The sequence below is a fragment of the Terrapene carolina genome, unplaced genomic scaffold (genome assembly GCF_002925995.2).
Source record: "Terrapene carolina triunguis isolate 2854851 unplaced genomic scaffold, T_m_triunguis-2.0 Scaffold714, whole genome shotgun sequence".
Lineage (NCBI taxonomy): Eukaryota > Metazoa > Chordata > Testudines > Emydidae > Terrapene > Terrapene triunguis.
Window position 1 is genome coordinate 12219115 of NW_020665065.1, and position 15743 is coordinate 12234857.

The following is a 15743-nucleotide window of genomic DNA, read 5'->3' on the forward strand; positions in this document are numbered from 1 at the left end:
GTCCCGCGGATCGTAACTCCCACTGGCCGCGGTTCACTGCTCCAGGCCAATGGGAGCTGCTGGAAGCGGGGGTTTGCCAGGGCGGCAGGTAGCTCAGGGCAGCGGGCGCTGTGCTCCCCCCCACCCCCAGCCAGGCAGGCCGGACGCAGCAGGGCGCTGGCAGGAGCCCCCTCTCCTTGTTCCCCATCGCTGGGACACCGCCCCTGGGGGCTGGGGCTGCGGGGCTCCTTCTCCCCCCCCGCATCTCTCGGGCCTGATTCCTGCTCCCCATCCGGCCCGTGACACCATCTTTCCCTGGTTTCAGAGTAGCAGCCGTGTTAGTCTGTATCCGCAAAAAGAACAGGAGTACTTGTGGCACCTTAGAGACTAACAAATTTCCCAGCCCGGCCTCTGTGCTCCCTGCCCCAGCAGCCCGCATCCCCTGCGAGGAACAGAGCAGCTGGGGTGTGTGTGTGGGGGGGGAATCTCTCTTCATCCCCAGCAGGGAGCCGCTTCCTCCCCGGGGGCGCCTGGTGCATGCCCCCCACCCTGCGATGTGTCCGCTGCCCCGGCCCAAGCTCTGAGCCCCTCCAAGCCCAGAGCTGGGGGGGCCTGGCTCTGCCGGACGGCCCCTGGCCCAGCCGGAGGGGGGTGTGTGTCTGTCTGTCTGTCCGTCCCTCCCTCCAACCCAGGCTGCGGGGGGGGGGGGGGAAGGCTCCCTCGGGTGAACCCGCCCCTCTCCCTGCCCGGCCCCGGGGGATGCACCTGGCTGGATCCCCCAGCTGACAGCCCAGCCTGGGCGAAGGATGGTGCCGCTAGAGCCGGCCGAGGGGGCCCCCTAGCGGATGCCGCGAAGCGCGCACGCTGGGGGCTGTCCAAGGTGCTGAACAGGGCGAGTCCTGAGCCAACGCATGGTCCAGGTGTTTCCACCCAGCCCCGCACAGGTCCCTCCGTCTCCCTCGGGTCTCTAGCGCCTAGTGCCAGCAGCTCCTCCTCTCTCTCGCTGCTGAGGGTCATGCAGCCAGCGCCCCGAAAGGGCTGGGCTGTTAAGGTGTGGGTGGCCCTGTGCCCTGGGAACGGGGCCTGGTGTATGCTGGGCCAGGCTGTGCTGACACTCCACAGCGATGCTGAGCGAGCATTTCAACCCAGAGCCGGCCACCGTCCGGTGCCCCGAGGAGCCCAATCTACTCCGCCATGGGGCAATCTAGGGGGGCTTTACCAATGAGAAAGAGAAGAGTTTCCCCCCCTCTCAAAAGCACCACTTGCACTGGGGTAAATCCGGAGTGACTTCATCACCTCTGGGGGGAGCCACTCCCAATTGACCCCAGTGGAAAAGGAGAGCAGAATTGGACCCTGGCGTGGGATGACTTCCTCCAAGTAACCCAGCCCAGTTGTGCAAGTGACGCATGAGCTCTGCGGGGGCACTTCGCGTGTGACAGGAAACTGGTCCCAGGTCCCCAACGCCCCGTCAGAAAGGACTCGCTCCTCGCGGGCCTCCAGAGTGAAATGAGCGGTTTATACAAAATATTTATTGATACACGCCACGGCTGTCAATTAACCATGTGTACAACGCGAATTCATCCACCAGCCAACCCCTGTTCAGGCGTGACACGTGTTCCGCTCGGGAGGGGTCGAGGGCTTCCCACCAAGTTACCAGTCCACACAAAAGAGGCTCGAAAATGTCGTGGGAGGCTGGTGGGAAGTTCTAGATTCAGCTTCTCGATCGCCTCTTCCAGGAACCTAAAACCAAGGGGGGAAAGAGACCCAATGAGCACCACGTTCAGAGTCTCCGCTTCTCTTCTAGGCCAGAGCAGCTCCTGTCACCACGCGGCTGGACAGCTGTCTGCTTGGCCTACGGGTAATATAACGGAGCTGTAGGGACCCACTGTTCAACCCTTTCCAACCGGAGCCAAGGTCTGGCCCCCCAAGGCAGGGGATGGGGAAGAATCTTGCAGAGCTGGGTCGGGCCATTGCCAGCCATGCCTCCTAAGGCTGGTGCTGTTTCCTGGCGAGGTGGGGAAGAGCTCTAGACACGCCGGGGCTGAAGGCAGGCTAAGGGTCTAGCTAAGACCTACGGGCTTTGAAGATGTTGCACCCAAGTCCTGTCTGAGAGCCGATCCTCTCGATCCTGGTCCCAAAACACCCAGAGAAGTGCCTCATCCTCCTGGGAGAAGCAAGGAGGTTCCTCCACTGACTCTCCACGGGATCCCGGGGCTGGAGCTGGGCAGCGGGGCTGCTGGCCGGCTCAGCAAGGTCCCAGCTAGGGTCGTCGTCTTCCGCCCCGTAGTCCAGACTCTCCAGCTCCAGCGGCCCCCCTTCCTCCCCCTGAATCTTCTCCTTCAGCCGCTCAATGAGGTCCTAGAACAAGAGAGGAGAAGACCGTGACCAGCTCCCGCGTAACTGACCAGGGCATCCCGTCCCTGGGGCGGGGCAGAGGGGGCCACAAGCCGGACCTGTCCTCTCTCGGATTGAAAACCACACTGCTCGGAAGGGGGCTCTGCCCCCTTGGCCTGCTTGTTACGGTGCCTAGTGCTAACACCTTTACCCGGCCTCCGCGGCAGCGGTCAGAGACCCAGCTCCCCACCCCACCCCTGTACCGCCTCTCCTCACCTGCAGGGACTGGAGCTCCCGGCTGGAGTATTTGCTGGACAGCGGGTGCCCGCCTGCTGGCCCCCGCAGGCTGAGGAGCAGCAGAGCGGCCCAAGAGCACAGGGCTGCGCCTTTCATCCTGCCCGGTTCTTGCTCTGCCTCCAGACCCGAGCTCCTTGGGGTGGGCGTGAACGGCTGCTCCGGCTTCCTTTATAGCCGCCCTTCACCTCCTGCCCGAGCTCGGCAGTCGGGCACTCGGCCCTGATAAGGGAACTGGTTGCAGCCAGTGGCACTCGAGGTTACCCTCTCGGAAGCGGTGTGTCCCCCCGCCTGGAGCAGCGGTCGGGATCCTGGGCCACTCCAGCAGAGCCCAGCCGCCCTGGGGGATCAGAGCATTTCAAGTGCCTCCTTCGCGGTCCCTCTCTGGGCAGCGCAAGGGAGGAAATGACCGCGTGGTCTCCCACGTTCCTAGCCGTCGCCATTTGGCTAGCGCTTGAGGGATCGCCTGGGATCCCTTCAGTGCCTTGGGCACGTCCTCCTGACCCATGGGAAATGATCCATTGCTCACCCGCCGTGAAGGGAGATCAACCCCCCCCCCTTGGGCCAGTCTGCAGCCTCCTGTAGCTGGGGGAGGGGAGCAAGGGGGTGCAGAGCGGGTTTGGAACCGGTGTCTCTGCTCCGCTTGCAGCAGTTCACACCGGCAGCGTTTGTGTCTCTTTCAGTTTGAGCTGTAAAATGAAATGGGAAAACAGACACGTGTTAGGGAAATCTCACTGCCAAGGTCTCTCCCACCCCTGGCAGACCCTGTGCCACTGACCAGCTCTGCCATGGGGGCTATTGGGGTTATTTACTCGGCCACTAGAGGTGACAGCCAGCGGTGGCATTAGTTACCAGCTTGCATTACTTTCCCCCACCGGACATACTGTGCTGCCCTGCTTGGCCACTTGCAAGAGCATCGCCACCATTCTGTGGGCAGGGATGCTCCCTATTACGTGCCACCCATGGGTGTCTGTGTAACAATCTTTCCATCACACTATTTTCAAGGGACTTCAGCTTTGTCTGCACTGGGAATTTCCCTGACCTCAGCCACAGAGGACCAGCAACTGTGGCAGCTCCCTTCATGTAGACAAGGAACGCAGTGATTTTACACCCCTGGAGTTTACTCCTGCTTGAAAGTGGGGTAAGTTGCACTGGTCCAGATCACAGCTCCTTGTCCATACCTAGATTTTGCATTGGGGCAGCTACACCATTTGTGGGTCATCTGTGGCTGAGATCAGGGCAAATTCCCAGTGCAGACAGGGACTCAGTTGCACTTCGCTTTTCTGTGCATTTTTTTTTAGTGCATCTAACTACAGACTTTTTGGTGCCGTGGGAACTGATTGAGCCCTGGGTTTTGGTAGGACATCCTTTATTTTTCTTCCTCCACATTAAAATGCTGCTTTCTCCAAGACTCCAGAGGATGGCGTAAACCTCCCTATGACATTGTATGCAAGGCAGCTAATCTCCATTTAAGATGTACCAGAATTTCATTGGACTATGTTTGCTGTCAAGTACCAGCACTGCCAGTTTATCCCCTTGTTGTAAAACAGCTAGTTACTCCCCAGTGGCTTTCGACAAACTAGCCATCATATCTAAGGTGACGCGTGCAGGCCGGTCACCACTCACTCGCCATGTCTCGTCCTTCTGCCTGTAAATGATGGGGAGCTGTGTCCTCCTTACCCCACACACTTGTATTCTAATGCGAGAAATTCCTAAGCAACAATCATCCTTCATGGAAAGTCCAGCTGTTATGCTCAGAGGAAGAGGTCACCTTATTAATCATTCGTTTTAGACTCCCTAGACAACAGCACTTGTATCATTGAACTGGTTACTGTAATGGATGGCCCGCCTTTCTGCAAGGTCCTCACAGATTGTTTTGCCTTGGGCGTTGCTACTGTTTCTTATTAGCCTTAGCCAAACAAGTCCATCTACAAATGACCAAAACCAAGTGTCAAAGGGGATCATTTCTTTGGTACTGAGGCAAATCTCCATCCTCTGAAGCATCAGGGATGGCCAAGGCTGGAGATAGGATGTTGGCTGGGGAGGCGCCAGGTGTCTGAGGTGGTGCGAAGAAGGCTGTAATACTTTGGTCTAATTTCCATGGTTGGGTTTAATATGAGGGTGGTGGTCTGTGATCTACAGAAGGTCAACCTGGATGACCCAGTGGTCTCTTGTGGCCTCAAACTCTGACTCTAAATCCTGAGGGCCTCACTCAGTTTTCACTTAGTCCTTATGTCAATACAAGAAACAGAGGCCGTGTTCTCCGGCTGGGAGGGCACTGGACTGGGAATCGGGAATCCTCGTTTCTGGCACCACCATTGTCCTGCCAGGTGACCTTGGGAAAGTCACTTTCCCTTTTTCCCCCTCCTGCCCTTCCGGTCTTGTCTGTTTAGCCTGCAAGCTCGTAGAGTTTGTACAGTGTCCAGTGGATTGGGTCCTGATCTCTGCTGGGGCCTTTAGATGCCACGGTAATAATATATCTCCCAGGGCCTCATCCAAAGCCCACTGAAGTCAATGGGAGACTTTCCACTGAATTCAATGGCCTTTGGAGCAGGTCTTCAATGGGAATTTTGCATGAATAAGGATTTAGCCCTATGGCAATAAAATGAGCAGATCTGACTTGGACACGTGGCTACATGGTGGGAGGTACTGAGCACCTCTTCCAATCTGGGCCTCAGGGAGCAGACGTTGAGTAAGATGATGCCATTGACACTTTCAAGGCCAGAGGTCATTGTACTCCATTCCTAGCATTCTACAGAATGGGTTTTTCATCTTTAAAAAGAAGGGGCGGGGGAAGGCACTTCTGGTCTTCTCAGCTACTTTCCGACCCTCCATATGTAAATTCGTGCTCTGCTGCTTTGTTCTTCCACTCCAGCCAGATTGAAACAACAGTGCTGCTAGAGCAATGAGCCTTTTTCCCATTTCGCTGTCTAGCAGGCTAACTTTAAAGGTTAGCCCTGAACATTTAAATACTAATAGTAATAAGCAAGTTACCGAAAGGGCAAACACATCCAGCGTGAGTCCTTGGGATTTAATTAGAGAACCTTTGATGTGATGTAAATTGTTCCCCGTGACATTTTGAAAAATAGCATTTTGAAACGATGAGACACAATGCCCAGGTGATAGGTTTCACTGGTAACGCAGCATCCTCTGCAGAATCCAAGGTCTTGTCCATTTCAGGTACGCACTTGTTTACCCTTTCTAGGATTCTGTTCAAAAGCGGGCCATTCCCAGTCCTAAACCACAGCGATAGAGATGCTGATCTCCATGACGTCGGTGTAAATCCAGAGTAGTTTCACTGACCCTGGGTGTACACCAGTGTAATGGAGACTGGCACAGGAGGGTCAGGAAGTAAGCTCCAGAATCTAGTGCTAGAGAGGAAGAGAGACGCCTGCCAGTAGATTTCTATTACCCCTGGCCAAGGCTTGAACTGGGCTAGATTCCATTGGGTCACAGATTTGGGTCTAAGGTTGTGATGAAGGGGAAATTACAAGTGTATTTGAACAGGTTCTCAGAGCTCTCTGGGGCTGGGCCCACCTTTGTTCTGTGTTGGTACAGAGCCCAGCACAATGGGCTCCTGGCCTACAATTAGGGCCCATAGGCACTACTGCAATACAAATGATAACAATAACCTCATCACACGCTAATAAGACTCCACCATCTGTGACTAACTGACCTAGCACCGCTGAGAGACCTCAAATTGATTCATTTCCCAGGCCTGTTTCTTCTCCCTGGCATTGGAGGAACCAGCTAGCTGAGGAGGTTATTGAAGCTGGGCTGTTCGGTTTTCTCAATTATCAGTGGCGCAATAAGCAGCCTGTTCTGTTCCTTTATAATAGTTATGAGAATGCAGATGTTGTAAGAGTACCATCCACATGGGATGGGCATGGATTGATTGAACGATGATAGCCTATATCAAAACCAAGATAATACATAAATGAAAAGTCCCAGCTGGTTCCTGATATGCACTGCATTGTCCTCATTAGAGCATCAAATCCGCATTAAATATGAGAAGTGGTGTTATTTGGCTTCCATCTCCCTGCCTATGCAGCACTGACACTCTTTATAACTCCAGATCTTCCCTCTCCTCTGGGCACACGCATGGAATCATTCAGCCTTCAAGGTCAAGAAGTTCTCAGTAGCTAAGGGAAAAGTGACCTCTGACCCAAATTCTTTAGGAACTTTGGGCCAGATTTTGAGTTCAGTTAAACCAGTGTAAAGCCAGAGTCACTGCACTAGCTTACAGGGTGGCTTTGCACTGGTATAACTGAGATCCAAATCCGCTCCTATTTTCTCTTCTGCCTCTGGAAAGCAGCATTTGAAGCAACCAGCTACGATGAGAACATAATGAACCTTGAAGTGAACTAACTGATTTAAGAGAAAACAAAGAGAAGGCAAAACTTCTAAAAAACCCATTGGACCAGCATTAGCCTTCAGTTACCCCAGAACAATTCCACTGAGTGAAACAAGCGAGAGCACAATGCAGCCTTTTCATGTTCAAAACCACAGTTGTTTTCACTAAAACCAGGTAAATAACATTAGAGTTCATCTGCCATCAATAACCTATCTAGATTATCTCGTTGCAGCTTTTGAATATCTGCTAACAAGTAGCAATTTTCTTAATTTGTATTTTTTTCTTTTAATTTATTTGACTCGTGTTTTTTACTCTATGGCTTGATAGCCATTGTTCAATAGTCCAATCAGGAGCGGTATTGCTGAGCTGTGATTGGTCAGGTAGGTCACATGTTTAATTCCCCATTGACTCTCCCTGTCATATCACTGGCAGGATTTTTGTATTTTAGCAGTTTATTTTTGTCCATCCACTATTATTTGTGCAGGGCTCTGAGGTGTTTGCATGAAGGGGGTGACAGAAGGGCAGAGTGGTGCTGTTGGTTCTAGAGATGGGCAAATAATAGACTTCTTGGTTTGGGAGCTGAACTGAAAAATCTGGTTTGATTTGAACCAAACTTTTTTTAAAATTTCTTTTTATCAAATGGGGAAAAAACTTAATTTAAAAAATAAATTGGTTGAAGGGTTATGAGCTGACCCAAACAATCCTTTTTTCCAAGTATTTCAATTCATTTTGAGTTGACCAAAACCAATTGTTCTTCCAAGGTTTTTTGTTTCGACTTGGCTGTCTGGGATGCCTATCGCCATTTCCTTGAGTGGGGTGGGTTTGTTTGTCTTTCTGGTGTTTAATTGGCCAGATTTGAAAGCATGATGTTATTCTGAATCAAAGTCACAACAAAACATTGAGACCTTCTTTTTTTTTTCTTCCCCTTCTCCCTCCCCCCCCCAAACCAAAATTATTTGCCCAATTTGGGTCCAAATTCAGTGAATAGTTTTGGACCCTGAAAAATGCATTTTTTTTTCAGTGAAAAAACAATGAGTGGAAAAAAGCCTCAGCCAGCTCTAGTTGTTACCAAGCACGGCCCTGATCCTGCAGCTGAATCCATCTGGGTGACCCGTTGACTTCGGCGCGGCTCCCTGAGGGTGTACAGGTCGGCACGCTCTAATCCACGGGTCTGCAACAGGACATTCATGACTGAGGAACATGTCTGTGTTCTGTCTAGATGCTATTCTTCATTAGCTCATAGAAAAGAAGGGATCTAAAGCGGTCATCTAGTCTGTCCCCCTCTGCTGAGGCAGGATGAAATATGCCTAGACTATCCCTGACAAGTGCTGGTCTAACCTATTCTTAAAAACCTCCAGGGATTTATTCCACCACCTCCCTTGGTAATCTGTTGCAGTGCTTAAATATTAGAAAGAGTTAGAAAGCTTTCCTGCTATCCAATCTAAAGCACCCTTGCTGCAAACTAAGCTGATTACTTCTTCAGTGGACATGGAGAACAATTGGTCACCATCTCCTTTATAACAACCTTTTACATATTCGAAGACTACGTCCCACCTCGGCCTTCGCTTTTTAGGTACTACAGTTATTACTGTCTTCAGTCACTCTGAAACCGAGCTGACATTCGCCACGCTGAGATTGCACTGATTTTTGACTGCTGTAATCAGACAGTGAGCTTCCTTTTCTCATGATGGATGGGAGTGGAAGCCTATCACCATACAAAACCATTTTTACCTAAACTTAAATCTGGGATCTAAATCAACCTGCCAGATCCCTTCCACCTCTACCTGGCTTGATCCTTCATTTGATGTCATGAGTCATTTCAAGAATATTGGTGGAATGTTCCATTTTGCACCCTTGTGCTGAAAGGTAGCACTGTATATAATGGATGTGGTGCATCGATTCTTTCATAACTTAGGATGCTCAGAGCTCTGATGTGCCTAAGTAAATGATTAGAACATCTTTCCCCAGCGAGAGACCGTTTTCTTCATTCTCACTGATACAGCTGATTAATTTTCAGAGAGAAAAACAAAGCTGATCTCGTAAATAGAATCAATGGTGAACGCATAAGACCTAATGAAGCTTGACAGCTAGAGACCTTCAGGAACTGCGGTTGAATTTCCTACTCCTGGGCTGAGAGAGTGACTGCATGAGATCCACTCGTCGTGTGTGTGTTTTGCTTTTAGGAGAAAGTAGTGTTTGGGGGGAGAGGGGTGGTTTTGTTTTCTCCCTAGAAATGCAAAGAATCATGAACTTGAAATAACAGGGATAAAATGGAAATGAAAGGGAGATAAAGGAGGAGCCATGAGAGAATAAACTGATGGTGACTTCTAAATGTTAAAAGGATTTATAAAGGATAAAGTGGAATCACAAACAAGAAAGGAAAGGACACCTCCATTGGCAAGTAATTCTGGGCTTCAGGGTCCCCTCCTGATGGGATTCTGAAAGTTTCTGTAGACCTGTGCTCATGAATTTGCAGCATCCCCTTTGGGAGTCTATTTGTAAATTCCATGCAGAAGTGTTCTCGAAAATGTATTGGGTAGGAACCTGAACTTGCTTTACCCCAGTTTGCAACTGGGGCAATGCTGCTGGGTGGCACACGTCTCTGATGTGCACTGGTGTAAATCCACCGGAATTCGGATTTCACAGTAGCTCCAAGGAAGTCGTCAAAGCCGCAGTGAGGGTTGGAGGAAGGGTCGCCCTAGCCTCAGTGGCTCAGGGCGGGTCCAGACACTACGGGTATGTCTACACTGCAATCCTGTGGCGTGCAGCTCATGTAGACCGATCTGGACATAGCTGAGCTAGCTTTAATCGAATTTGCTTTGTGTGTCCGTGCACCCCTATTGTGTGTTCTTCCCGGGAATTCTGTGGGGAGCAAGTTTGCAGGCAGGGTGTTTGCTCAGGGCCGGGCCTCTTATATGAACTACTGTGGCATATTCATGGAAAGTAAATTTCAATTTAATGATCGCAAGAATTTTCACTGGACACCGGATTTCAAGAATGCAACTCTTGCCATCAGAGAAGAGAAACAATGCAGCTTACGTGCCCCAGTCCAACCAGTGTGGGTTCGGCACTGAAAATCTGCAGAACACGCTGGCAGGCAGTGGACAGGCTGTGCCCAATTATGTGACCCCTGTTCATACATGAGTAGTCCCAGTAACATCCGTGGTACGGCTCACCAGCATCGGGGCTGCCCAGTCAGCTCCTTGGCAAGCAGCCTAGGGACTGAACTACACCCCATGTGTCGAGTAACAATGACCATGTCTACACGTCCAGTGCTGCAGTGTCTGGTGAAGATGCTCTGTGCCGACGGGGCACAGCTCTCATTGGCATAATAAAACCACCTCTGCGAACAGCAGAAGCCGTGTCATTGGGAGAAGCTCTCCTGTCCCTGAGCAACATAAGTTCTGCGACAGACTGTAGTGTAGACATAGCCTGAGGCACAGGAAAACAGGGCTAGGTTCAGTGATTGAACTGTTTGCACCAAAGAGCCTACCCAGGTATATTTTGGATACAACTTTTGTCAGAAAACTAGTTTGTGTCCCAAGTGATCCATGCATAAGACTAGGGATCACGATGAGCTTCCCTTCGAGGAGGACAATGTTTTTCTAGACACGACTGACCCTTAGACATGCAAACCACCTCCAGGCATTTCAGCTGAGACTCCCTGTGGCACTTAGCAAAGAAGGTGAAAGCTTCCTTAGAATAGGTATGCAAAAGGGCCTCATGTCAGTGTCACTTGCTTGTAAAGTGTGTCATCCCCTGCTAGTGGCTGGCCCACATAGAGAATAACAACCTACTACTGCTGCCAGCTAATGGAGTTACCCCTTTATCTCAAGTGATAGAGGCAAATGCTTTGGTGCTACAAGGCCAGGGTTCAACCCCCAATGAGGGCTGTTGCATCAGCCATGCTGTGTTCTCTTGGGCTCCCCCCCCCCCCCAAAAAGCTCCTTTTCTTAAGTAAATGCTTTTTGTTTTTTCTTTTTTTGTTTTGTTTTTTTGTTTTTTATAAAATCCCTTTTTATCTTTCTGCAAACAATCTCTCAGGACATGCATGTTAACCATTAACCAGCCATCAGATGAATTTGAATAGTTCATATTTATTTGCCCAAATGTAAATCAGGGCAACACTTTGTCCTCAGGAATGATGAACTAGGAAGAAAAGCAGAGTGGAGGTTTGAAACACATTCACCAAATGATGAAAACCAGCGTATTTTCAGCATCCATGACACAATGACTGTTTCATACACATGGCACATAACCAAGACAAATCAATGGAACCGATAACTGCTTTGATAAGTTAATACTGTGATACAAACAATGTAGCAATGGCCAGTTTCTTAGTGGTCACGTATAGTGGGGGATGGCCCGGGAGGAACTCATTCAGTACAATGTCTACAGGGGAGTTAGTGGAGCTGGAGCAGTTTGAGCTGAACATCTCCTTGAAAGGCAATGGGTCCTCTAGGTCCTGAAAATCTTAGTCCTGCTGAGGAAACAAAAGGAATACGTGACAGAAAGGAGGTCCGCCAGGTTTCACTAACAGGAACTAATTGACTTCACTATTCTAGGGCTCAGTTCTGCTCGCTTACCCTGCTCCATGGGGCTTCTCTGGATTTACACCAGCGTCATTGGGGAGCTGGTAAAAGCCTCTCTTGGCTGGCTTCTCTGAGGCATCTTTGGAGAAGGCAGGGGAGGGGCGGGTAAAGCCCTGGAGGTGTAAGATTAATAAACCAAATGTGCAGGTGGAGCTGGGGACGTCTGTGGAGTTGCACCAACATGAAGTTGGTCCTTTGGGTCTGAGAGGAGGGAGGGATAGCTCAGTGGCCTGCTAAACCCAGGATTGTGAGTTCAATCCTTGAGGGGGCCACTTAGAGATCTGGGGCAAAATCAGTACTTGGCCCTGCTAGTGAAGGCAGGGGCTGGACTCAAGGTCCCTTCCAGTTCTAGGAGAGAGGATATCTCTATTAATTTATTTATTTTTTAGGGGAGGAGGGATGGCAAGTGCCGTATGTACCTTTTCCTTCAATTCGAGCTCTAAACTCTTCCTCCTCTACGTACTCATAACCCCCCCCACACACAGAGTCTCACGCTGCTTCTCTCTTACCATAGCGAACAGTTAGCATCCCAGTCCGCTCAGGGAGCCAATTCTGTCCAGCTTGACACCAAAACAACCCCTGGACAGGCCCTTTTTGCTCCTGCCTCGGTATCTCCTGGATGACCCCAGAAGATCGCTGAAGAGCCTCTGGAAAGTACTGTCGCTGATGGGGACCCCCTCGGGCTGGTCCCTGGAGTTTCGGGCCCATTGGAGCTCAGAGTCCTGTTGGTCAAAGGCACCTGTTGGGATCATGTCTTCTCGCTCTTGGTCCATCTCCTCTGAGGCCAGGGGATGCTCCAGATCTTCATCTAACAATCTGGACAGGCTCTGAAAGACAGGGAGGAGAGTGGGGGAGGTATTGAGGTTCAGACACTCCTTCGATTATTGTCATGTAAACCTACGTCAATGCTAATCTTCAACGAACCCATTTTAAGCTTGACTCGGAAGGAAAAATGTGCTAAAACGTCAACGAAGTAATGATGATGATCTCCGGTCTTCATTGTCCTCCACTAACAACTCTGCTTTACGTTGGACACCAGCTCTCAGATGCCTTCGGGCTACAGGCTACTGCTATGGTCTTAGTTAGACATGGACAAGAAAAGTGAGGGATGTAAAAGGAGTCTCTCCTAAAGCTGGGAGCCTGGTGTCTGGGATGATAAACAAAGAGGCTAGGGGGAGCGGGGACTGAAGGAATAGTAAGCAAATGATGGAGATAGTGGAACAGCTGGAGAGAGGCTAGGCTGATGCTGGAAGGATTAGCTCTGAGGAGGCTGGAGGGTTACATGGTATATACGGATGTTGGACTGACAGTGAGCTAATTAGAAGATACTCTTTCTACCGGGGATGCTTAAAATGCTTTTTATTAACAGTGTAGGATCCCTTCTCTCCCTCTCTTTCCTGGGTTTATCAAGCAGGTGACTGAATCCTCTGCAGTTCTGTTGAGAGAAGATTCCCCTCCTTGTTAATAGCATGCAGCCAAAACCAGATACTTCGGCTAGAGACAGAGGCAGGTTAGGAACTCGAGGGATGAGCTTGCCGGTGCCCAGAGCAGGGCTACAGGTGGGAGGACATCCATATTCTGGGTAAGAAAATGCATCTTCCTTTGCTCTGAAGTTTAATGACTTCACCCAATCCCAGACTGACCTGAAATTTTGCAGTCTCTCTCCTACCCCTGGGGAACAAACACTTGACCTCCAATTATCTAAAGTCAATCAAGATAGAAGTCAGGCAAGGAATAGCTTTGGTTTTGCTCAGTTAAGTAACCCACGTCTGCTAGCTTCATGACCCCGAAGCTCTTGAGCATCTTCCAGCAGCCAGGGAGGGCTAAGAAGAGCCATATCTAATCTGAAGCTTTGGAGCCAGTAACTCCAAGTTCCAAGGAATCATCAGCCCCGTGATATTGAAATGAGCAGCTGCTCTCTTACCTGTAAACTGGAGAGGGGTTTGGCCCGCGCTTGGTCCTGGCTGAGGAGAAGCAGCAGCAGAAATCCACAGCAGAAAATAAGCTTCGGGTTCATCTTTGTGTTGTGTTGTCTCCCGCAGTGATGGGGCGTCTCTCTGGCTCCTCTTCCCCCTCGAGTCTCTCCAGTTGCAATGTTACTCTGTGTCTCTGGCTACCAGCCTTTATACCTTCCCCCAACCCCTCCCAGGGCCACCTCTGAGCTCCTGCCACAGCCAGGATTGGTTTAAGAGGTTCTGATCGGCTTTCATTAGCCCAAGGGGAGGAGGGAGTTTTGTTCCCAGCCAAAAAAGAATTAGAGGAGTACATTTTTTCACTCCTCAAGCTGTGTGGTAGCACCCTGTAGTTGTTGATCTGCAGCCTGCTCTTCTGATACCACCTGTATGTCAGTTTTCTATGCTCGGTGTTGCCGGAGGTGATCACTAAACCTTACGCTTGCTTTTCTGTGCCTCTGTAGAAAAATAATCAAGAGAGAAATATGGAAAGAGGCAGAATCTACAATGCATTCCCCCCCCCCCATACACACGGCTACTCTGTCATTGCAGAAGAGCACATGCTGGGAGATCTGGGGGTCTCATAGACATGTATGCTATAGAAGAGTGTATTCTTTTAATTGCATTGGTACCTGATAGAGAGTGCAAGGGAATTCCAAGTCCCTGCAAATATGACCAATTGTCTCAGAAAGTTGCATTTGTTGACATTTAGATTCTTACTGGTTTAGGGGACAAGCCGTGAATTTAGAACCTGATTTAAATGCCGAGAGAGAATTCCCTAGTGTCTTGTGCATAAAGAATGAAGAAATTCCTCTTCCTCACTGAACGTTTAGACTGGATCCAGCTTGAAAACATTCTCCTGGGTGTCTTGTTAAATGTACTTTCCCCACGAAGAGCGCAGCATTTAAATCTGGGACATGCCTGAATCAAACACCCCCCCGCTTCCCACCTGCCCCTTCTCCCCCACACAGGCTCCTCTTGTGAGCGTTAAAAATGAAAACTGAGCTCTAGATGTGACTGCAGCAAGTGGCTCCCTCTCTTTCTAATGGATTGAATCAAAGCCCCAGATCCAAACATCCCCATGCTTGAGGGATGTCTGAAATCACCTTAACATTGGGAGCATCTTCTCTTGCCTTTTCCCTTCTCTCAGGCTTTCATCTAGGGCATAAGTGCAGCATAGGGTTATGAGCAGGACTGGACCTTTTCCGGTGCCTGACTCTCTCTCTCTCTCTTTGGGGCTTTGCTGCAATGACAGCCTCTGCCTGGGAGTGCAGGCTGGAGTGGCAGCTCTGTCCCAGGTGCCGCATACGCTCTTCTCCCCTGGTCTGTGGGGAGCACTTCCCTCTAGCGAAGCTGGCACTGCCAGAGGCATTAACAGGAAAGAGTGGTTCTGGCCCTAGTCATATCACAGCTGCCCCTACGCAGGGAGGGTGGAAGCTGGGGGATGCCTGGCTCTCCGCTTTGGGTAGCTGTGGGGGCCAGACACAGTCTGGCCTGGGTGTTGGCTTAAGTCCAGCAAATTAAGGTGGTTGGGTATTTGCTACCCGTTTAACCAGCACACTCAGTGGGGGTGAGCTTCCTTTGCTACATGGCTCTGTGGGCATGTCTCTTCCAGAGGCCAGGCCAAGTCCCAAGGCGAGTGAGAGCTCTGCCTGCATGAGGACTGCCTACATCCTTTGGCTTTGGCCCACGGTGGTGACCCTCTCTAACACATACTGGGGCAAGATCAAGCCCTTCCAGGCTGCGGCAGAGAAGCCCACCAGTGCGGGGCATGAGCTCGGTGGGTCCCGGAGGCATCATGTGGCCAGCGGGAGCTGGGTTGGCCCCCTCCCTCATGCAAGGGGTGTGGTCCTTCAAACATGTCAGGAGAGCAGCAGGGTTATGGGGTGGACTGTCGACATCCCAGCCACTCCATTACACGCAGTGACGGCAGGACTCGTGCTACGATTTCTCCACCCATACCTGTCCACACACCCCACTGGTGCTCAAGGGAATGGGAGCCTCACAGGCCTAAAGTCTTCTAGATTAATCATTGTCTCCGTATTAATGCCAGGTGAGTTCATCCTGAGAATATGCAACATCATAATCCAGAATAAGAGAACTCTGGTGGTGGTTCCCTGTATTGGGAGTGTTTCTATGTCACTTTAGTTACATGAACTTCTTGCAGCACTCAGACATCAGTCTAGGGGAATCGCTCTGTGGAGATGGTGTGAAGCCATGGAGTCTCCATCTAACCTT

The 15743-nt window shown here is 50.5% G+C and overlaps 2 protein-coding genes across 2 annotated transcripts; both read right to left on the bottom strand.

Moving 5' to 3' along the window:
• Nucleotides 1–1690: 1690 nt before the first annotated feature.
• LOC112114049 (natriuretic peptides B-like) lies at nt 1691–2706 on the bottom strand. Its single transcript, XM_024210571.1, has 3 exons — nt 2590–2706; nt 2055–2337; nt 1691–1719 (listed from the first exon to the last, which is right to left on the bottom strand). Exons 1-3 carry the CDS (start codon nt 2704–2706, stop codon nt 1691–1693), a joined length of 429 nt encoding a protein of 142 aa, XP_024066339.1.
• A 9368-nt stretch (nt 2707–12074) lies between these two features.
• Nucleotides 12075–13570, bottom strand: LOC112114046 (C-type natriuretic peptide 1-like). Its single transcript, XM_024210564.1, has 2 exons — nt 13478–13570; nt 12075–12380 (listed from the first exon to the last, which is right to left on the bottom strand). The coding sequence occupies exons 1-2, from the start codon at nt 13568–13570 to the stop codon at nt 12075–12077; spliced, it is 399 nt and encodes a 132-aa protein (XP_024066332.1).
• Nucleotides 13571–15743: the final 2173 nt, after the last annotated feature.

Excerpts from the sequence above, each read along its gene's own strand:
- LOC112114046 (XM_024210564.1), bottom strand. The coding sequence starts at position 13,570 with ATGAACCCGAAGCTTATTTTCTGCTGTGGATTTCTGCTGCTGCTTCTC. Across the intron at positions 12,381-13,477 it reads AACCCCTCTCCAGTTTACAG|AGCCTGTCCAGATTGTTAGA; the intron begins GTAAGAGAGCAG and ends CCTGTCTTTCAG.
- LOC112114049 (XM_024210571.1), bottom strand. The coding sequence starts at position 2,706 with ATGAAAGGCGCAGCCCTGTGCTCTTGGGCCGCTCTGCTGCTCCTCAGC. Across the intron at positions 2,338-2,589 it reads GGGAGCTCCAGTCCCTGCAG|GACCTCATTGAGCGGCTGAA; the intron begins GTGAGGAGAGGC and ends CTCTTGTTCTAG. Across the intron at positions 1,720-2,054 it reads GTGCAACATCTTCAAAGCCC|GTTCCTGGAAGAGGCGATCG; the intron begins GTAGGTCTTAGC and ends CCTTGGTTTTAG.